Source organism: Littorina saxatilis, linkage group LG3, assembly GCF_037325665.1.
Source record: "Littorina saxatilis isolate snail1 linkage group LG3, US_GU_Lsax_2.0, whole genome shotgun sequence".
Taxonomy (NCBI): domain Eukaryota; kingdom Metazoa; phylum Mollusca; class Gastropoda; order Littorinimorpha; family Littorinidae; genus Littorina; species Littorina saxatilis.
In genome coordinates, this window is record NC_090247.1 from 44,415,692 (window position 1) to 44,439,125 (window position 23,434).

Consider the following 23,434-nt stretch of genomic DNA (forward strand, 5'->3'; position numbering starts at 1 on the left):
ATATAATATTCAGAACTGCGAAAGTGACTCGATCGAGCGTTTGCTCTTCTTGTTGATACAGGGTAAGGCAACTTGAAGGCATACGTAAATCCACCTTAATTAAAGATGACGATGCACATATAAACTTTTCACAAAAAGTGTGGTTGTGTCTTGAACATTGATTCTGCAAAATCACAATGACTAGCAATAAATGTTTTTGAAGGCACAAGTGAGTACTGGGTTGGGCCGTTTGACAGCTGAAGAGTAATCTCCTAACAATTCAAAGAAAGGCACACCCTGAAGCCTGGATATATAGTGTCCCCTGATGTGGGTGTGTGTCCCTCCTGTGCTACCATAGTCTTCTGCTCGACAATACTTTAAAAATTAGCAAGGTATGTTACAGGAATGTTTCATTGTGACAAAACAAAACGATACAATCACTGATATCGGTGAGTCACTGCATCGTTTTGTTTTGTCACAATTAAACGTTCCTACAACATACGTTCTTGTGTTTTTATTCTGAATTTTGTTTGTTTGTTTGTTTGTTTGTTTGCTTAACGCCCAGCCGACCACGAAGAGCCATATCAGGGCGGTGCTGCTTTGACATTTAACGTGCGCCACACACAAGACAGAAGTCGCAGCACAGGCTTCATGTCTCACCCAGTCACATTATTCTGACACCGGACCAACCAGTCCTGCACTAACCCCATAATGCCAGACGCCAGGCGGAGCAGCCACTAGATTGCCAATTTTAAAGTCTTAGGTATGACCCGGCCGGCGTTCGAACCCACGACCTCCCGATCACGGGGCGGACGCCTTACCACTAGGCCAACCGTGCCGGTTTTCTGAATTTTGGAACGTTGGCAGTCTCTTTGTTTTTGGATGAATACTTGAAAAGGCCAAGCCCTCAGTCAGACAGGCACTGACTGACTTTGATCTTTTCACTTCTATCAGAAGAAAGCCAAGGTGTTTGGGGTTAGACTGAGAACTTTCTCAACTTCTTAGACCTTTTTAGGACAGGTGCGACACACGCAGATCAGGGGACACTATTCAGGCTACTTCAAGATTGACTGTGCCTATATGATGAACCATTCTTTAACAAAAAAATCTAGTTCATCAGCAATTGTAATTCAATCAAGTTGGCGTTTTAATGAAACAGATCCTGTGATTAGTCAGAATGCCCCAACTCATTAAAAATTACCGGTCATTAATTGTTGATAACCACTCGCTAAAAAAGCCATTAACCACCTGCTGGCGAGGCGCATTGATACAACCTCAACTAGTCTCGGTTAGCTTTGAGGGTCATTTTACAAGTAGGAAATATGAAGGCCAACGAAATACCGAGACCATAAGGTATGCGAAGTGATGACGTCGGATACATAAGTTGATGCATGAATTCTTCCGGACTACGTCAGTCAATTCCAAAGATCGCTTTTGTGATGAAAATAATTTGTTTTAGAGTTTGCTGTCCAGAAACCCGCCAAAAAGAAGGGAAAATGAATGTGAAAGAAAACAAAACAGGAGCAGAGTGATAAGATGGGAATACAGAGACATATTTCTTGGGACTTGACCCTTGCAGGTAGGTGGACTGAACGTAGTGTGTGTACAGAACAGAACCAATTCTGTCTGTTTACCATCACATGAAAGCAGGAAAGAGATCGTCGTCAGATTGAATTACAATAACATTAACATGCTTCCATTTGAAACTTCTCGGTCTTCATCGTGGATTGACGCCCTCCCAAAGTCTAATTGAAGCTCCGTCGGGCTTCAATTAGCTTTGGTCGGGTGTCAATCCACGATGACGACCTCGAAGTTTCAAATGGAAGCATGTTAATGTGTAATTAACGTTATTCTTCATCTTTAATATGCAATTTATTGTCATGCATGTTTTCAATTATTGATTGTTCTCTAACAGTTTTTGACAGTGCTTAAAGGCATACTAACGCACTCCCGTGTTTACAAAGTGTAGTTTGCCCACAATCGATGTCAAACGCACCATAAGACCATATAATGACGATACGTCACCATGCGCGGACCATAATACATGCATTACAGCTTGTTCTAGCCTCTGAAAAAGTGAGGATGTCAACAAAGCCGCGGTGTTCTCTCCCTTGCATCAACGTTACATGTGTTGCCAAATCTATAAATAGGACGATCCAGATCAAAATGAAAATTCAAATATCTCAACATTTAAGGGGTCCTAGACCACAATATTTTGCAGGGAACTTAATTTAGTCTATCTCCAGCTGTTGGTAAAGCAATTAGCGTGTATAGTCATCGAGTACATATGGCTTTAAAATTGAATAGAAGTGATGATTTGTGAACCAGTGATGTTTGTTGTTCACAAAGTGTGTATACAATTTGTATAATACCTTGAACCTTTTTGTCATTCAAATAATTTTTCTTACAACCTATCTTCATTGTGTCTGTCAAAGATTGGATGAAATGTATGAAAATCTATGAATCTGAAACAGGAGCGAAAACCACTTATCAGAGTCTCCAAAGCCAATGGAATGTACGGAAGCCAATTTTGTCATCATGCCCTACAATTGTTTTAAATTGAACATCTTGGTACACCAGCTTCTTGTGTGAGAATCCTTTCTCTAACTTCTTTCACAATTGTTTTCTGAAATATTTCTTTGAGAAAAGACGTTGTAGCACTGTCATTGTTCTTATTGTGAAAGCTTCAGCTTTTATCCTCAACTCTTCAATATACACATTCCCTTGATCTCAGAACACTTGTAGATAAATAGGTTATGTACATTTCGTTGAACCAATCAAAACCCTACGATATTATTTAATTTTAAATATTATACACAAATTTTAAACATTCTTATTTAGTCACATGGTGTTTGCATTTCTGTGTGTGTGGTTTACTTTTATACGTGTGTAAATATCATACGCAAATTTACTGCCCAGTCTATTAAACTCGAACTTTTGAATCACTTCAGTGCTGACGCTTTCGATGTGAGTGTTTGTGTGCGAGTGTGTGTATGTGCCTCTGTGTGTGTTTGTGAGTACTTTACTTCAAACAGACATTACACTACAATCACAGAAACTCTTCCAAGCGGCATAAATTCATAAACTTGTTTATTAAGAAACAAGGGGGTGATAAGTTGCGCAGGGTGCAGTGCTGATACAACATGCAGTATGATGTAATGCTGATGAATAAGTGACACAAATGCTCACAGTGATGTTCATCATTAAAAAAAAAGATACCATCAGATGAATAGAGTTTAAACCAACGCAACTGTTGATACTTTCGTAACGTTTGATGCAATAATGATGGTTGCTTATATCGCGCATACCACAGAATTGTCCTGTGCTCCCTGCACTTTACATATCACTTACAGGCATGGAAATTGAAAAAAGTAAAAAAAGGCTGAAAATGTGTAAGTAATGGCAAAGTTGACGGCGCAAAGCGCCTAGCCCTGCTAGGGGAGTTCGGGGGCATGTTCCCCCGGATTTTTTTTTCTCCAAAGAACCCAATTGGTGCAATTTGGTGTCATCTAAACTCCAAGTTTACCATTAAATTCAGTTTTTAGAACCATTTTTGCCTCCCCCATTTATTTTTTCGACAGACACTTGCATTTTCGGCGGAAAAAAAAAAATTTGGCGGAAATTTGCCTTTGGGCGGACAATTCCCATGCCTGCACTTAACAACAAATTCTCATTATGCACAGGAAGCAGCCTGGGTGCTTCTTCTTGGCAGACCTGTTGTGCTAACATGAATGCTCACACAAGCAGCCTGGGTGCTTCTTCTTGGCACACCTGTTGTGCTAACATGAATGCTCACACAAGTGTACCTTTAAATGTGACTAGTGTTTACATCAACACAAACAAAAAGAACGGTCCTGTCTTCTAGACTTTAAAAACAATTGCCAGACAAACAAGTCATAACAAAGGTTGAGATCGAAATATTCAGGAGGAGCTAGGGACAAAGGGAGATACACCTGATATGAAGTTGAACTGCAGCAACCATAAATAACACAAACTCTTGGGACTCACACACAATAACACACACATGAACATGCACAACACAACCTACACACATCTCAAGTATTTATCTTTGCTTGAAATGGAACACAATAAGCCTGCTTGTCATCAGCTGGCGCAATAACGATTTAAAAGATAACAATGTTAAAGTTAAAACAGGTGCAACCATATTTTCTCATTGCAGTAGCTTGTAGTTTACTTTTCTGAGGCCAGTGACAAGGATTACATACATGCACTAACATTAACCCTTTAATGCCACCGCATTGCAAAATCGTGTGCATGGCTGTGCCAGTAAGGTTTATTCATTTGTTTTGTTTTTCAAGATTTTAGTGTAATAATTCAAATACATTCTTCATACAGAAGAACAGGGCTGTATGAAACTACTGCTGTAGTTTCAGTACTTGTGGAGATTGTTACAATTTCAGACTCCATTTACATTGATCACCTCTTCAATGAAAGAAGTGAGCACAAAGATGCATGGAGACTGGCCAAAATGCTTATCATAAACCATGCAAAGATCAAAAGTGAACAAGGCAAAATGACACAAAAATTAAGAAGTTTATGCAAAATATCATGCAGTGGAACCTGTGTATAAAGATTAGCCAGGAGACTGACCAAAAGGAGTCGTTATAGACCAGTGGTCGCTATGCAAAGGTCAATTATACCTAAGGAAGAAAACCTGTTGGTGATCTTTTAAGGTACACTGTAGTCGTAATGGGTAGGTGGTCATTTTGGAGAGGCGGTCGCCAGAGCAGGTTTGACTACAAGATTTCTCAACATGAAATGTACAAATGTGTGACTAGAACCCTCCTCTCCAACCAACAATAACACACTGCATGGCAAATGAACAGAAGATGTTGCACCAGTAACATGTGGCCTTACAAGCTTTTTGACTGGCAGTACATAGTGTAACATCAATGTCTGCAGTCAGCTTTGAAGTTATTTCAAGTAAGAGATGATCTGCATGTGAGAAAGCAGCCCAAGTTTCCAAGAGGGCAACCTCGCGGGCCAATATGATACCTTATCCTTATGTTCTACATGTACTGGCCAATATGATACCTTATCCTTATGTTCTACATGTACTGGCCAATATGATACCTTATCCTTATATTCTACATGTACTGGCCAATATGATACCTTATCCTTATATTCTACATGTACTGGCCAATATGATACCTTATCCTTATATTCTACATGTACTGGCCAATATGATACCTTATCCTTATATTCTACATGTACTGGCCAATATGATACCTTATCCTTATATTCTACATGTACTGGCCAATATGATACCTTATCCTTATATTCTACATGTACTGGCCAATATGATACCCTATCCTTATGTTCTACATGTACTGGCCAATATGATACAGGGATGTCGTTAGGCGTCGGACATCGGACATAGATCGATTAAAAGGCACTAATGTCCGATTCACATGGCCACATGGTGGTCAAATGTCCTATCGTTTTCAACTCAGCGCGATCATTGTCCGATAAGAACTCCATTCCTTTGGACAGCGCGTTATTTGATAATTTTCCTTTCATTATAGAAATCTTCAAAAACCGACCGAGCGCGCTAGCGTACAGGTGCACTGAAGTTGTGCAGTGCAGATCTTGCGTTTTCCAAACCGTTTGCAGAATGAGCCGTTTGCGTACACCCGTCTACAGCACACTAAAGTAAGGAATACGGGAGTCAACTCCAACTGACTAAGTCTTGCATCTGCTTTAATTTGCTTTCGGTTAGAAATGAAGCGCACGGCACTGAATTATGCCACCGAAAAAAAACTAAAGCCTGCCAAAGAACAGCAAAAGCTGAACACCTTTGGCGTTTCAACGGTATCGTGTGTTACACGACTGGTAGCATCATTCTGGAAAATAACAGTGCCAATGAGTGTCGTCGCTGAAACCTCCACAATCACGGAAAGTAAAGTTTCGTCACTAGTAGATGGTGTCGGTACAGCAGGAAATTCACACAATCGATCTTTTAATAAGGTTAACTATTTATGGCTGACACTGAGAAACTGTTTTGTCGAATCTGTCAAGCAAAATGCTCTGTCAGGAAATCATGCAGTTTGTGTGCCAATCAAAGTAAGAGTGCTGATGTTTTTTATTGCTTTTTAGTTTGTTTGTTTCTTTTTTGGGTGTGTCCTGTTTGAAACAAAAGTGAAAAACATACGCACACAATGTTGGTGCATATTCTGATATGTGTGTGTGCACTTTTGCGTTTCACACAAAATTATAATGTCCTATTAAAATGTATGAAAGCAGTCAAGTGTCCTATTGATACCGAAGAGCTCAGGACATTTTGTCCTATAGGTATGAATTTGTGGCAACATCCCTGTGATACCTTATCCTTATATTCTACATGTACTGGCCAATATGATACCTTATTCTTATGTTCTACTGGCAAATCAGAGAAGCTGTCATTTCATCGTCTGAGACACACTTTTCATGAAATCTTTTTTTTTAAACAGCACCCTGTGTTCCTCAAATAAAGAACTGTACACATACAGTGGAACCCCTCTCTAGCGACCTAGAAAATGTTGACAAAATTCGGTCCTTATGGAGGGGGGTCCTTACAGAGGGAGGGGGCGGGGTCAGGGGGCCACAAAGAAAGTCACCTCAGATTTTCTTAAAAAAAGAAAACAGAGAAGTTTGAGTTGCTGACGACCGTTTCCTCAAGAAAACTGCTTCGATTTCATGTTTGACATTGTCGATGGTGTCCACCAGTTCTGGTGCATGTTTCAATTCAAAAAGAGTTACCGTATTTGACGGATTACAAGACGCACCGTTTTATAAGCCGAACCCCGACGTTAAAAAAAAAATGGGACGAGCCACGTATAGGCCGCGTCACTATATTAGCCGCCGTCGAAAAAAATATAATCAGATCGTGTCAATCAATCAAAACAACCAGGCAAACGAAAGTACGGTATTTGGCGAAATCGGATCCGAGAATAAACAAGTGAAACAAAGAAGAAAAGTGAAAAAGTTTCAAGAAAAATATCACACACACAATTTGTAACCAACACACACATGTAGTCCCGCCCGGAATAAGCTTTTTTGGGATGATTTACGACTTTTGAGCACATTTCGAGCAGACGAAAACACAACATGGCGGCTCTCGCTCCAACTATCGCGAGACACAAAAAAGACACATCCGGTGTTTCTCTGTACGCTATCTTGTCACGACGACTTGTTGACAAACGAAGATTCCCGAAAGAAAGAGAAAAGCGCCGAGTCTTGAGTAGAGAGCTAATAAAGTACCGGTAATCGCTAATCGAGCAAAATGAAAATCCGCGGCGACTTCCCTTAGGTGAATGCTATAGACCTTTTCGGTATCTGAGCAGCTCTCGCGAGACACGCTCTTTGTTATGCTTTGAACATCGCGAGAACTTCGAACCTTGGCTTGTGCACCTCGCACGAGATCGCTGTACCACATGCTTTGCTATGCTCTGAAGTTTGCGAGAGATCACGAGAGCTTGGAATACCGATAGGGTCTATTCAACTGGTTATAACCAGTTTGTCAGTGATGCGTTACGCTGACCGAGAGTCTTGGCTTTGTCAGACCACAGGCAGAGGTATCGTTCACTGGACCACCACTATCATAGTAAGACTACAAGTAGTCTTACTATCATAGTGGTGGTCCAGTAAACGATACCTCCGCCTGTGGTCTGACAAAGTCGTTACACAAGCTGTTAGGTCGGTCCTTAGACGTTAGAGCGGGGTGGTCGCTACACTGGTGACAACTATATAAGGAAACACATCGGTTAAAAAAAAAAAGGGTCGTTGTGGCGGGGTAGTCGTTAGAGAGGGGGTCTTTGTGAGGGGTTCCACTGTATATGCATGAGGTCATTTTTCTTATGGTCACTCTGTGTGGCCTGAATAATACCTTTACCCTGACAGTTTACAGACCTGTTTTACATAATATGATTGTGATTACATATCACCAGGCTAACTCATGCAAAAACAGTGGAATGTTTTGGAAATGTATACACACCATCACCCTCTTGCTGTTTGTTTCTCTCTTTCTCTCTCTTGCTCCCTCACACACACACACACACACACACACACACACACACACACACACACACACACACACACACACACACACACACACGCACACACACACACACATCTACACTCACTTATTCATCATCCCCATCACACATACAAACTGTTCAGTTCAGAAAATTCGTTCAGCTTCTGCAGTGTATGCCCCATACACAAGACAAAGCAACTGGCGACACAGTCATCCCACCACACAACCAACATCAAGCCACCAGTCACAGACTCTCCACCTGTCAAATCAGACAACCACCTCCTCTCACAGTTCAACTGTCAAAACAGACACACACCACCTTCCCGTAACAATTCAATTGTCAAAACAGACACCTACCACCCTCCCCTCATCGTCCCTAAACCCTCACCTCTGCATGATTTGACAGTTGTACGGAAGCAGGGGCAGCTTGAACATCATCATGCCGATACCACACACAGCCCCAGCCACACACAAAGCCCAGGAAGTGAAAGAAGTCCCCAACAAAACCAACAAAGCGTTCATGGGCAACATAAACACCACCGCCTTTTCCGACCAGATCTCTCCTCGCCACATTATGCCTGCAAGGACGATGTACACTGGAAGCGAGGCGAATACGGAGACAATTTCTAAGAATCCCACAATGGTGCTGAAGATTCCATTAAAGAGCCACAGCCTTGAGCGCCATATTGTGGACAGGACGAGAGCCATTATGGCGGCCACGACGGTAGGTGTGCCCCTGTTGCTAGGCGACAGGGAGGAGAGGAGGAGGGAGTCCCGCTGCAGGAAGACCAGGAACAGCGCTGATGCACTACACTGAAACCATTCAGAAACAGTGTTGAAGGATTGGAGTTTAAAGTGCTGCCTTACTTGTGAAATGTTTAAAAAAATTAAGTGTACATTACCAATAAGTAAAACAAACGGAAAAAAGAGCACTTTACAAAAAGTAACTCTGCTGTTCTTTGACACAAACAAATTACCCACTTGCGTTAAAAATCTTCTGCATTTTCTCTCTCAAAACTGCAGTGAATTAAAAACAAAAATTAGGGTGGGGTGGGAGGGGGCTTTTATAATTAACTACCTTCAACATGCTTTGCCAGGACATTTTAAAAAACAATTTTGACAGGATTAATGGCATTAAACTCACAGGATTGCTGTGTACATTTCTGACATATATTTTTGCATCTTCACATTGATTACTATAACAGCATGCTACAAAATGTGACCCCCGGCTTTCCACTAACCCTCCAGTCATGAATTATGCTATACTGTACTAAATGTCTCTCTCACTGTTCCACCTACCCACAAGTCATGAATTATGCTATACTGTACCAAATGTCTCTCTCACTGTTCCACCTACCCGCAAGTCATGAATTATGCTATACTGTACTAAATGTCTCTCTCACTGTACCACCTACCCACAAGTCATGAATTATGCTATACTGTACTAAATGTCTCTCTCACTGTACCACCTACCCACAAGTCATGAATTATGCTATACTGTACTAAATGTCTCTCTCACTGTACCACCTACCCACAAGTCATGAATTATGCTTTACTGTACTAAATGTCTCTGTCGCTGTTCCACCTACCCACAAGTCATGAATTATGCTTTACTGTACTAAATGTCTCTGTCGCTGTTCCACCTACCCACAAGTCATGAATTATACTAAACTGTACTAAATGTCTCTCTCACTGTTACACCTACCCACAAGTCATGAATTATACTATACTGTACTAAATGTCTCTCTCACTGTTACACCTACCCACAAGTCATGAATTATGCTTTACTGTACTAAATGTCTCTCTCACTGTACCACCTACCCACAAGTCATGAATTATGCTATACTGTACTAAATGTCTCTGTCGCTGTTCCACCTACCCACAAGTCATGAATTATACTATACTGTACTAAATGTCTCTCTCGCTGTTCCACCTACCCACAAGTCGTGCAGCAGGCCATCTTCAGGCCCCTGTGTACACGCCAGGAGGAAGGTGGCCACTGTTGCCATGTTGCCGATCACTGGAATGAGCGGCAAGCCGTGATCTTCTCTCTTTGTCAGCGGCAAGTGCTGTGGACCCTTTACATGAAAGAATACATAGCATTTGAAATGCAGGGCGTTTTCTCTTTCTTCATACACATGCATACACACACGCACAAAGAAACACAGGCATACATTCACACTCACAGAAACTGAAACAAAACAACAAGTGTAGTCCACTGATCTTTACACCAACCAATATATTTGTATTGTGACCCACAAATGATTTGAGATCTTGCGTTGAATCAGTACAAGAACCTAGTGCGTGCTTCTTCTCTTTGTGTTCACCGACTGCAGTTTCAACACACACTGGAATTTCATACAAGTAGATTATAACATGTTTGTCAGATCTGATTCTGGCCTAATCCCTGCATGTCAAGAAAAAAGGGAAGTGTAGCACATACCAGTTTAACAGCCAGCATTTTCAGGGCCAGCGCGACAATTGCCATCACACCCAGCGCCACTCTCCAACAAGGGTAGGTCCACAGTGAACTGCGAGCCTCCAGGTTAATGAGGTCCACCGCCATCACGGCTGCCAGCAACACTACCGCTGTCACCGTTCTGAAACATCAGATCTGATATTTATGACAAAAGCAAGAACAAGATAACAATAAAAGGTACTCAAATGAAAATGTGCTGAAGTAAGATAGCATGTCCACAAGAAAAGTTTACGCCATTCTCTGAATTTGTGGCAAGAGCCCTACTATTAAAGCAAATGCGAAAACACCCTCACAATCCCACATACAATTATTAAGACTGCAAAACATGCTGACAAGCTATCTCACCCAATTTTGAAGAAGTTTTCTGCCGTGTCTGACACTTCCTGAGTTTTGACAATAATAATGAAGAAAGCCAGCAGCGTGCAGGTAAGAGCAGCTACAAGTGAGAGGTGAAGAACTGTGGCCTCTTGTTCGTACAGCTGAAACATAAAATACTTCTGTGACAATTTCCTTGTCTTCACCTAGTAGTGCAGCAAAAGGGTCAAACTCTCCATGATACAGTGAAACGTGTCTGTAACGAACATCCAAAGGACAACCCATAAGTGGTCCTTATATCATAAACAGGCTGTGGTTTGACAAGGTAAGTTGTATAGGACAGAACCTCTTCGGGGAGACTTAGGGGTGGTTGTAATGGGCAGGTGGTCGTTATGACAAGGTAAGTTGTATAAGACAGAACCTCTTCGGGGAGACTTAAGGGTGGTTGTAATGGGGCAGGTGGTGGTTATGACAAGGTAAGTTGTATAAGACAGAACCTCTTCGGGGAGACTTAAGGGTGGTTGTAATGGGGCAGGTGGTGGTTATCAAGAGGCGGTCGCCAGGACAGGTTTGACCGTACTAACAATAGATGCAAGTATAGCTGTGAAGAAGACGTTAAACATATTTCTGCAAAACACCTTATCCTGATCAACGCAAACTCTCCACATATGCTTGCCTTGCAAGTTCACAGCTTTTGTAACTTAGTCCTTACTATCCAATGTAATGCGAGTTTATGGTGAACAGCAGTGCACTAAATAACCCCTTCCTTTGTGGCTTCATCATCAAGGACAGAATTTTCTAAAAATAAAGTCCTACTGTTATGGGTAACATCACTTTTAAAGTGATTTGCTGCTTTAAATTCCTCATGCTCAGCATCTACTGTTCTTCCACTGTTCCTTACCAGCAGAGCAGCATGGACACCAGGGCAGACGCCCAGAACAGCGGCTGTGACCAGTGTCTGGAAGAAGCTGACCGTCACTCCTGTGGCCAGTATGGCAGCCAGCAGTAGGATGCTCAACACCTCGCTCCACTGGTACAGGGCATAGCTGTTGACATAAAACACACTGTTACTGCATCACTGGTACAGGGCATAGCTGTTGACATACAACACACTGTTACTGCATTACTGGTACAGGGCATAGCTGTTGACATACAACACACTGTTACTGCATCACTGGTACAGGGCATAGCTGGTGACATACAACACACTGTTACTGCATCACTGGTACAGGGCATAGTTGTTGACATACAGCACACTGTTATTGCATCACTGGTACAGGGCATAGCTGTTGACATACAACACACTGTTACTGCATCACTGGTACAGAGCTGAAATGATTTGTATAGTGCATAGCTGTTGACATACAACACAATGTTTCTGCATGACTGGTACAGAGATGGAATGATTTGTATAGGGCATAGCTGTTGACATACACCACACTATTACTGCATCATTGGTACAGAGCTGGAATTTGTACAGGGCATAGCTGTTGACATACAACACACTGTTACTGCATCTTTCTTTCTTTCTTTATTTGGTGTTTAACGTCGTTTTCAACCGTTCAAGGTTATATCGCGACGGTGTTACTGCATCACTGGTACAGAGCTCGAATGATTTGTATAGTGCATAGCTGTTGACATACAACACTGTTACTGCATGACTGGTAGAGCTTGAGTGATTAGAACAGGGCATAGCTGTTAACATACAACACACTGTTACTGCATGACTGGTAGAGCTTGAATATATAGTACAGGGCATAGCTGTTAACATACAGCACAATGTTACTGCTTGATTGGTAGAGCTTGAGTGATTAGTACAGGGCATAGCTGTTGACATACAACACACTGTTACTGCATCACTGGTACAGAGCTCGAATGATTTGTATAGTGCATAGCTGTTGACATACAACACTGTTACTGCATGACTGGTAGAGCTCGAGTGATTAGTACAGGGCATAGCTGTTAACATATAACACAATGTTACTGCTTGATTGGTAGAGCTTGAGTGATTAGTACAGGGCATAGCTGTTGACATACAACACAATGTATCTGCATGGCTGGTACAGAGCTCGATTACTTAGTACAGGGCTGTTGACACACAACAGAGTGTTTCTGCATGACTGGTACAGAGCTTGAATGATTAGTACAGGGCATAGCTGTTGACATACAATAGTGACTGGTACGTAGCACAGCTGCTGACACTGTTGAACCAGGAGGTTAAATAAAAAGTCAACACCTTCTTTATACACACCAGACGTTGCTATGATTCCAAACCCGAACTTTCCACTTAGAAGGGAGAACCACGACCACTGAGCTCACGTCAGAACCTGTACCCCACATATTCTATGGAGGATATATATGTCCAAGCCTCTGTACTCACAGTGTGAAGACAAACTGGGGCTGCATGGCCATGACGAGAGCCCCCACTGCCCCCAGGACGATGGCCACTCTCATCAACTGCTCCATCACGCTGGCTGATCCACTATGCTGCAGGGCGTACAGCAACACCAAGACACTGCTCAGACCGTACCACAGACCTGAAAGCAGACAATGCAATAATAACAAATCACTTCTCTATAGCGCAGGTCCCGATAAGCGCTCCACTTGCTTTACACAACACGCAATGACACTTTAACTGCCCACGTCCTGGGTAGCTTGCTTTAACGAACAACAAACCGTTCAATAAATAACAACAAATTAGAAGAACAACAAACAAACAATGTGTGCGTGTGTGATGTTCCATCATCTGGTACGGCTGTAGTAACAACCCCAGGCCATCACTTACCTACAAGGTCGGCCAGTGTGGGGTCATCCTGTAGTAGCAGACGACCGATGGGGACCAGAAAGGACCTAGCGCTGACTCCCAGGCACAGCATCAGGAGGCCCACATGCTTTCCAGACTGCACACAAGTTGAACCAAGTGTGCTACATTTACGGGGTACACTGAAACCCCCCTTTTAAGACACCCCAATTTAAGACTCCCTCCTTTTTAAGACCTAATTTTCTCAGATTTGTGAAGGTCTTTAAAGAGGGGTGCCACTGTACACATGTGCATTCTGTAACAGTCTGTACATAGTGCACACAACACACTACTACCAACCAAATTACCCTGATAACAAAAGTAGTCTTTCTGAGATACACACAGGACTGTGTGTACATTTGGCATAACTCTACAGTTTTCTACATTTCTGTTGAGATGTCATTGGTGATGCACAGGAATTTTACATCATAAGTAACAGATGTTTTACCTTGACTGTAAATAAGTCTATGAAAACAATTCAAGCTGATTTGTATGTCACGCGCACAGCTCTGGTTTTGAACGTGAAATCTGTCCAACAGGTGGACACAGGGACATAAGATCTGTGAGACACAATATTAGGCTTATCCTTCGACAGAGTATGACAGGCAAAAAAGATCAATAAAAAAAATAAAAAAGATAAAGGCAGGCATTAAAGGAAGACAGAAAGGAACAAATGGGAAATAAAGAACATTCAGAAAAAGAGGAAGACAAAGTGTGCATTCAACTCACCTCAAACAGAGACACCTCCTCTTTCGTCTCATACACAAATATCCACACAACAACACCCACAAACGCCAGCAAGGTCAAAAAGTCTGCAGCCGATATTTCCACCACTCTTTTATCCCTGATCATCATTCCTTCTTGCAGCAAATAACCCAAGGCAGTGATCGCCGTTTTCGTCAACTGCACGGCCGAGGCAAAAGCTGCAGTGTTGCGAGTGAGCTTATCGGCAAGATACAAGCGATGCAGCATGTAGGCTGCCATGATACCGGTCAGTTGAAAGGTGGGCAGAGGGTAGAGGCCTGCCTGGTACAGCCCCACTTCACACACTGTCAGACCTGCAGTGGACACACAACAAAGGAGACTGATAATTGGCTTCACAGCAAAAACTACAAAATTACTACAAAGTCTCATTATAATTTTGTTTATCACAATCTCGAGAGGAAAAGTATCACATATCAATCTTGCAATCACACTCTAACTTGATCTAATTCTTCTTGGAGTTTTTACCTTCTGCCAGCATTATTTTCCCCACAAAAATTACAGAGATCTACTTTACAGTTTTATTAATGGTTAGTGAATTGTGCTGCAGCAAGCACATCAAATAAGTCAAACATTCCACTCACTCATGATAAGTGAGCACAGAATATTTTATGCACTCAATGATCACGGTGTATGCTTTCATAAAGACAAAGAAATGAAGAAATGTTTTACTGCGCAGGTTGTCAGACGATTGCAAAACCGGTTCTACAAAAAACAAAGCAACAGCCAAATAGTGAGTCAGCACAGTTAAAGTCAACTCAGAGAAACTTGTACAAACTTCTGACTGAGGACCAAAGCATAGACTAGAGACATTGCATTAACCACAATGCCACCAAGCAAGGGGGGGCTGGGAGGCTCAGTGGGAGAGCACTGGACTTGTGATCCTTAGGTAACAGGTTCAAATCCCGGTAGGGACGGACACGGTGATGGTATCCATGTCCCACCCCTGTGTCACCACAGTGGCACACAAAAGAACTCAGCCATTCTGCCATAAGTGCATGTGGCTGATTACACCTAAACACACAACACCCCCTGGGTAGCGCGACTCTTGTTGCTGCTAGCTTTCCACTGGGAGAATGCGACCTGAATTTCCCAGCATTGGGATAATAGAGTTAATGAAATAAAAATGAAATGAAAACAGCCATGGCAACTGCAAACAATCCCAGCTCACCTGTGGCTTGGAGCAGAAGCAGGAGGCCCAGGATCTCCTTGGAGTTGTGCCACGCAGCAAAGATGACAAGGATGCACAGCACAAAGTTGGACGCCACCAGCGCATAAAATGCTCTCAGCGGAAGTACACCAAGGAAATAATAGCTTGCAAAAATTAAGGAAAATAGGTCAAGAAGTAGTCAACATTCTGTGTAAGTACAACTCTTTTCGTGCAGCAACTGACTGGTACAATGTAAAGGTGATACATAATACACATACATGTACTGTACTCTCATCAAAGTGAAGGATTCTGATTGACCATTAAAGAGACTATACCTTGGGGGGCCCGGTTTTCTTTTGATAACACTGATGAAGAGTGATAATAAGAGCACAGCGCACTTAAGTGTTCATTTTCCTAAATGTGAACAAATCAAATTTGTTTGGTAGGCCCCTTCCAAAAACTTAAGTCATATGAATGTGTGTTTTTGTGTGTGTGTGTGTGTGTGAGTGTGTGTGTGTGTGTGTGTGTGTGTGTGTGTGTGTGTGTGTGTGTTTGGGTGTGAGCCTCTAGGCCAGGTTTTGCAGTCTATATCACAACGATCCAAGTGCTGTGCAGTCTAACATGTGAAATCCAGCACACAGCATAGGTCAAAACACTATAACAATAGTAGGAAAAGGATACATGAGGCCCCAAGGAAGGTAGGACATCCACAAACACATCAACAGTGTCAGGCCAGCCATCAGCAACAGGGACAACACCTTATAGGCAAGAGAAGATTCCTGTCAGATTTATCTTGAGCAACATCAACGTTCTGAGTCAAGTACACCTCCATCCCTTCAACACAAATCTTCTTCAACACCACAATTATGATTCCTCCCTTGTAAATAAAATGTCCTTTTATTTCATCTTGCCAAGGCCAATTCTGACTGCTAAAATGTACATGTGGTTTCAAACAAAATAAGAAAGAAAGAAAAGAAAGGGTAACAAAAAAAGAAAAGACAAAAAAAATCAGACCCTAGATTTCCCCAGGATGAATGCCCTTGTTCATTATCATAGCAAATATGGTGCATCTTAAGCACTTATTGTCTGAAATATTGTCAAATAGCACATTGTCAACTGGAACATACAATGATACACACTACAGTGGACGCCGCTTAATAAAACCGCGGTTAATAGAGCCAGCCGCTTATAAAAGCCGATTTCAGACGGTCCGGATTTATCACTATATCTTATGTATTAGAAAAAGCCGGTTAATAAAACCAACCCGCCGCTTATTAAAGCCAGTTTTCTCAGAGAAATCACGTAGTTTGTGACTAAAACTCACATTATCTTGTTCTGATGTGGAAGACGACCAACAAACAAACACTCATAAAATCGTTCTTCTCTGACGAGTAATGGTTCGTGACGGTGACAGTGAAATTATTGATGTACCGAAGTGATCAAAGTACACGTACATGTACATAATTAAAACAAAAGTTCAACATCCTTCGTGAAGTTTTGTTTAGATTCAAACAAGTGTAAATGACGAAAAAGTGACTGAGTGACGTAAACAAAAGAGATTTTTTTTCTTTCGAAAATGACGTATTCCTGGACCGCCGGTTAATAAATCCGCCGCTTATTAAAGCCATTTTTCGTCGGTCCAGAAGTGGTTTTATTAAGCGGCGACCACTGTATCAGACAAAAAGTACCAATCCATAGACTCTCATATATGTGAGTCAAAAACCCATTCTTAGCATACAGCAAAGAAACAATTGTAAGACTGGTTATCTTTGTCAGCACCAGTGAGTGTCTCCAATGGATGTTCACCTTTGGCTTCTTGAGACTGAGCATAAGGGCAAGGGCAGTGAAGACGCCCACTACAAGCGGCAGGGACAGCAGGAAGTGTGAGACTATGCCCAGCTGTTGCAGCACGGGATAACACAGCAACAGCACACCCACACCGCTCACCCACCGCACACGCACCATCAGTAAGTGAGGCAAGCCTGCAAAGACAAGATGTGTGAGACAAGGCACAGTGGTTGTAGCATGGGGTAACAGCAACAGCACACCCACACCGCTCACCCACCGCACACGCACCATCAACAGGTCAGGCAAGCCTGCAAAAGCAATGAAAGCAAGACGTATGAGACCAGGCCCAGTTGTCATAGCAGGTGGTAACACAGCAGGAGCACACCCACACCGCTCACCCACCGCACACACACCATCAGTAGGTGAGGCAAGCCTGCAAAGACAAGATGTGTGAGACCAGGCCCACCTGTTGTAGCACAGGGTAACACAGCAGCAGCACACCCACACCGCTCACCCACCGCACACGCACCATCAGTAAGTGAGGCAAGCCTGCAAAGACAAGACGTGTGAGATAATCGAAAATTTTTAATTAAATTTTCATTTGATTAATATACTTACCCGAGTCACATATTAGCATTGATGCAGTCGAGATGCTAGGTAGACTGAAAAACGCTATCCCGTCTATAGTATAAGGGAAGCAACCCAAGCAAAAAAGTAGCAAGCTTGCTACCCTGGGTTGCCTCCCGTAGCGTGCATCACGCCACAGATCTCGTACCAAATACGAGACACCCTCATTCGACTTCTAGAATACAAAGAAACTAAAAGCGGGGAAGGTGGGAGGGAATTACCTATGTGACTCGGGTAAGTATATTAATCAAATGAAAATTTAATTAAAAATTTTCGATTAAATTACATATTCTTACTCCGAGTCACATATTAGCAGATAACTCCAACAAGGTGGTGGGTAAGATCAAAAAGTTCAAACTCACTCTAAAGTTCTGGAGAGACAAAAGCCAGCTGCCACCAAGGAAGGAATGGGCCGAGACCCATCCTGACAGAGGGCAGCAATGTCTGCAGAACCTGATAAGACAAAATCCTAGCGCCAGAAGCTGTGCGCAGGACATCATCCAAACCCCATAGGCCAAAAAGGCCAAGGAGGAGGCCCAGGCCCTGGAAAGAGCTCGGGCCGAGCCGAGGGAAAGATAGCATAAGCTATGACAAGGCGGAGGGCAAGAAAATCCCTTGCCAAGAAACTGGCCCACTGCCAAAAGTCAGGAAAGGATCCCGTGAGAAAGCAACCACTGACTCACTCTAAACCCTTGCCAGGAACTGGCCCACTGCCAAAGGACAGAAACGGACCGAGAACCACCCTGATTGACAGCCGAGATGTCTCTCAGGCAAGAAATGCGAAAGACAACCTCAGAGAGCCAGTAAGCTGTGCCCAGCACTTCTTCCAATCTTCTGAACCGTAAAACAGTCCGGAAAAGGACCCCAGTCTTGGATAAACCCGACCAAGTAGAGGGAAGGACAAGCTGCCCCCCCCCCCCCCCTTAAATGGAAGGAAATGCTAATGGCCTGGAAACGATCCGTGCGTAAGGTTGCCGGCTAAGCCCTGAAAAGAACCGACCCTCACGGAGACCATAAGGCAAACATGCCAAAGTAAGAAAACTTTGGGATGGAGTGAGGCCCAAAGGCCGTTGAGAGAACAGTCAGCTCCGGAAGAGTGACCAAACTCCAAACCGGAAAGAGAGAGACGCCTGAGTATCAAGTACCAGGGTCCACCTCAATGAGCAAAACTCAAGGGAGACGGTCACCAGTCGTCCCATGCCCATCCCTGCGCAAGCAGAGAGAGGGGTAAAAAAAAAAGGGGACGAAGCGACCTAAGGTAGTGCCTAAGCACCGCAAATGCGGACCCGCAGTGGCCAAATCCTAATGTGACCGGAGACCGGAAACAAAATGACAAAAGCCAGCGTGATCGCAGAGCAGACTGCTTGTAGGTAATTGAAAATGAATCAAAAAACCCGAAACAGAAAGGACGAAGCTGGTAAGAAAGACGGAAAACCGTGAAGCGAACCAGCCGTCAGCCTCCCGAGACCAGAGTTCTCAGTAATAGTCATAGTTGCAAGTGAAGAAGGGGTGACCAGGCCGGAAGCCCAACCCGGCAGAAATCGTCCCAACTCACATCATGCAAGCATGATGGAGAAGAGGAAGAGACGAAATCCGCAGTCACAAGAACCAATTGCCAAAGTCGCAACACGACAGGCAGGAGACTATAACACAGGCTAAGGCCGAGAGCCTTGCTGCCCGTAGGCCGGCCATCGCACCAAAGTACTCAAAGTACACAGGCACAGTAAGAAACCAAAAGTTTCGGCCGCCGAAAAAGATGCTGGCCTAGAGGCCTAGAGGCCAGCACCGAGAAAACTGGAACATTAGCTAGACCTCTGCCCAAAAGGGGAGGAGTAGCCAAAAAACCTGAGAAAGAGTGACAAGCCAAGAATGACTTCTCAAACATGCATTGCCCAGACAATGCACCCTCAGGAAAATCTGAATGTTACTTCCGAGGCCAACTCAAGTGAACCTTAAGTTTGGACGAAACACCAGAACGCGTCTGATCGCTAGAGAAAGACAAAGTCAGACTCGGCGAAAGACAAACCTGGACCGAGTCCAGAAGCTCGTGGCAAGAGAAAACGGGGAAGCCCAAAGGCAGAAACCCCCCTTTAAACGGAAATCGACCTCTCAGCACCCATACGCTGGGAAAGAGAAAGAATGTCGAAGCCCGAAGCCACAAGCACAAGGAAAGCAACAACCACAAACTCCAACGGATGAAATGGCTGTTGCTCCCGCCGAGGCTAAAACCCCGAAGCCCTAAGGCCGGCTGTTGTTTCAAAAACCCAGCGTACCTATGACGGCTGTGAAAGAAACAATCTCACCTGAGCTGAGGACGTAGGCCGCTTAGGCTGAGTCCGCTTAGGTATAGCCTGCTTAGGAGCGGCCTGCTTTTGCTGCTTTCAAATTGAAGCTCAAAAGAAGGGAACCGCTGTTCTCTGTTGGTCTCAATCCCCTGCTTCTGGCATGAGAGGCCAGGCTGCCGGAGAGAGACCGTCCACCAAGGATGACGAACTGAGAATGTTCCTTGTCGACTCCTCAGAAAACCGGGAGTGGGCAAGAAACAAGTCCCTTCCGCACGAGACCGCATGGAAATAGTGCAGAGGGGACAGCCTCATCTGTGCCTCGTCCACCCTTGTAAGTGTGGAGAGGAGTGAGACACTTCCTCCGCGTCCTGCCCTTTACTAAGGGGAAAGGGCGCCAAGGAATCTGCCAAAGCGCGAGAAAGCGCCCGCAGGAGAGTCTCGGAAATGGAACTGAGTTCCAAAAGTTGTCAGCCCCCTTCCTCAGAGAATAGGAGATTCTGCCCATAGAGCGGCAGAACCGAATCCTTCCTCAACGGCTTCGTAAGAAGCGAAAGAAGTTCCGGCGTGACCGGAAACGGTGCACGCGGACGGGGAAAGGCCAACAGGCGGCTACGAGACGACCTTGGCCAAGGCAACTTCCTCTGGTCCGCTAAGGGCACGAAGGAGGAAGCCTGCGCAGGAGCGGCAAGGCATTCCGATGCCAGCTCCGAAGCTGAACCCTGAGGAACCAGCAACGAAACTGACGCCGGAGGCCACCCCCTGTCGAAGAGGGGGGGCTCGGCGAAAAGGCAAAAAGGTGAAAAGCTACAAAGGGCGATTCTTCGAACCAGAAGTAGCTGCTTCCTCTTTGCCAACCGAAGTCCTTCCTGTTGGCAATCGATTGTGCTCATTCCCTAACTGAGGGGAGGATGAGAGGAATCAAAAACCAAGGAAAGTGGGAGAGAGGAGCTAGCGGCCACCACCGGAGTGTGTGGATGCTGCTGTCCCGACAGAGGCAAGAAGCCTGTATGCCCATAGGGCAAGCCTTGTTCGAAATTCACCGGTGACCAAACGGAAGCAGCGGGAACTGAACCGGAAAATCCGGGAGGAGCCGGAAGTGCGGCAGCAACAGCAGCGCTATGCCAAAGCTGGTGCTGAGCCACCTACGAGCTGAAGCTCGGAACCCAAAGGTAGGCCGTAGGCCAGAACCGGAAGTGACAGTAACCTGTGCACTACCCGCTTGACCTACCCTCCTGCCAAGGCCGGAAGCGAAGCTGCCGGAAATGGCTGCCGTGCAAAGGGCAAAGCTCAAACCGGAAAAGGCCATGGGCTGCCCACACACCGATGAACTAACATTTCCAGCCGGAGCCGGAATAGAAGCTGTCGCGGACGACTGCTTACGTATAGCGCAGCTCAAGCAGGATGGGATCATTATTTGTCCACCTTCCAACGAGGCACTACTTCCGTGAACCGGAAGTGCCGCTGTCGCGTACGACTGCCGACGTAAGGCAAGGCTCGAACCGGACGTGACAGTAGCCTGTGCACTAACCAGTGAACCTACACTTCCGGTCGGAACCGGAAGAACAGCTGTCGCGGGCGACCGCTGTCATAGGACAAGGCTCGAACCAGACGTGACAGTAGTCTGTGCACTAGCAAGTGAACCTCTACTTCCGGCCGGAGCTGGAAGCGGCTGCCGCGAACGACTGCTGACGTAAATTCGGAAGCTGGCCAGAGCCGCCGAAGGCAGCTGCTCCTCGTACACGGACCCGAAGTCCGAAACGCCACCTGAAGGGGACGGCTCATAGCCAAAAGAACCCGACAAATGACGCTGCGAGGGAAGGCCGTAAGCCGAACGCCCATCCTGTTGGCCATCGATGAAACTCGCACCCCTGACTAAGAGGAAGATGAGAGTCACCAACAACCGAAGGCAGCTGACGAGAGGAGCTAGCGGCCACCACCGAAGTGGGTGGCTGCTGCTGTCCCACCAGAGGCAAAAAGCCTGTATGCCCAGGAGAACCACCGTATTCGAAATTCACCGGCGACACAATGGAAGCAGCGGGAACCGAACCGGAAACTTTAAATAGGGAGGAGCTAGCAGTCACCACTGGAGTGGGTGGCTGCTGCTGACCCAACAGAGGCTGAAAGCCCGAATGCCCAGGAGGACGACCGAATTCGAAATCCACCGGCATCCCAACGGACGCAGCGTGAACCGAACCGGAAGAACCGGGAGGAGCTGTAAGAGCAGACGCCACCGCATAGCTATGCCATGGCTGTGGAGTCTGCCAGCTACAACCCGGGAGCCCTAGGCCGGAACCGGAAGTGACAGAGGACTGTGCACGACCGGCTGGACCCACACTTCCCGCCAAGGCAGGAAGGGCAGCTGCCGGAAACGGCTGCTGAAACTGGGCAAAGCTCAAACCGGAAGGGACCATGGTCTGTCCGCATACCAGTGAACCAACACTTCCGGCCTGAGCCGGAAGAGAAGCTGCCGCAAACGACTGCTTACGTAGTTCGTAGCTCAAACCGGCAGGGACCATGGTCTGTCCGCTGTCCAGTGAACCACTACTTCCGGCCGGAGCCGGAAGGGAAGCTGCCGCGAGCGACTGCTTACGTAATTCGTAGCGCACACCGGCAGGGACCATGGTCTGTCCGCTGTCCAATGAACCACTACTTCCGGCCGGAGCCGGAAGGGAAGCTGCCGCGAGCGACTGCTTACGTAAGTCGTAGCTCAAACCGGCAGGGACCATGGTCTGTCCGCTGTCCAGTGAACCACTACTTCCAGGAACTGGAAGTGCAGCTGCCGCGGACGGCTGCTGCGAGCACATACCTTGCGGCGACCGTATCCCAAAAGGGACCTGCTCAGGTGCACTCCCGCAAGCGGGAGTCACCGAGCGCCGGCCGAGAAGAGAAACGCCTGCAGGCTGGACAGGTGATCCGGAAACAACAGGAACACAGGAAGCCAACGACCGAGGGTCGCACACCCCCGGGAGGGAGGCAGAGCTGGAAACAGGGTCCGTCCGCGCCATCTCTGTACGCACGAGAGTCCGAATTTCTGGAATCAAAGAGGACAAAAGGCTAGCCACAAGAGTGCCAGCCTCCGGCACAGGTACCGGGGTTGAAACGGACGTGGTAGCGGTCAAGCCCGCCGCACGCGAGCCAGACGAAGTTTCCTCCGGCGCCGAAATGGGCACCGAAAAAAACAAAAACAAAAAAAAAAAACAAAAAAAAACGAAGT

At 45.3% G+C, this 23,434-nt stretch overlaps 1 protein-coding gene across 1 annotated transcript in view; it reads right to left on the reverse strand.

The window, feature by feature from the left end:
* Positions 1-3,052: 3,052 nt before the first annotated feature.
* LOC138962466 (uncharacterized) overlaps positions 3,053-23,434 on the reverse strand; it is a 46,087-nt gene continuing 25,705 nt past the window's right edge. Inside the window, exons 9-19 of the mRNA XM_070334292.1 lie at positions 17,327-17,502; positions 16,202-16,278; positions 15,542-15,684; positions 14,338-14,666; positions 13,594-13,708; positions 13,189-13,345; positions 11,710-11,854; positions 10,839-10,972; positions 10,458-10,614; positions 9,952-10,092; positions 3,053-8,827 (exon numbers count right to left, since the gene is read on the reverse strand). Coding sequence (XP_070190393.1) covers positions 8,399-8,827; positions 9,952-10,092; positions 10,458-10,614; positions 10,839-10,972; positions 11,710-11,854; positions 13,189-13,345; positions 13,594-13,708; positions 14,338-14,666; positions 15,542-15,684; positions 16,202-16,278; positions 17,327-17,502 — 2,003 coding nt within the window. The 3' untranslated portion in view covers positions 3,053-8,398. The remainder of the gene's footprint in view (positions 8,828-9,951; positions 10,093-10,457; positions 10,615-10,838; positions 10,973-11,709; positions 11,855-13,188; positions 13,346-13,593; positions 13,709-14,337; positions 14,667-15,541; positions 15,685-16,201; positions 16,279-17,326; positions 17,503-23,434) is intronic.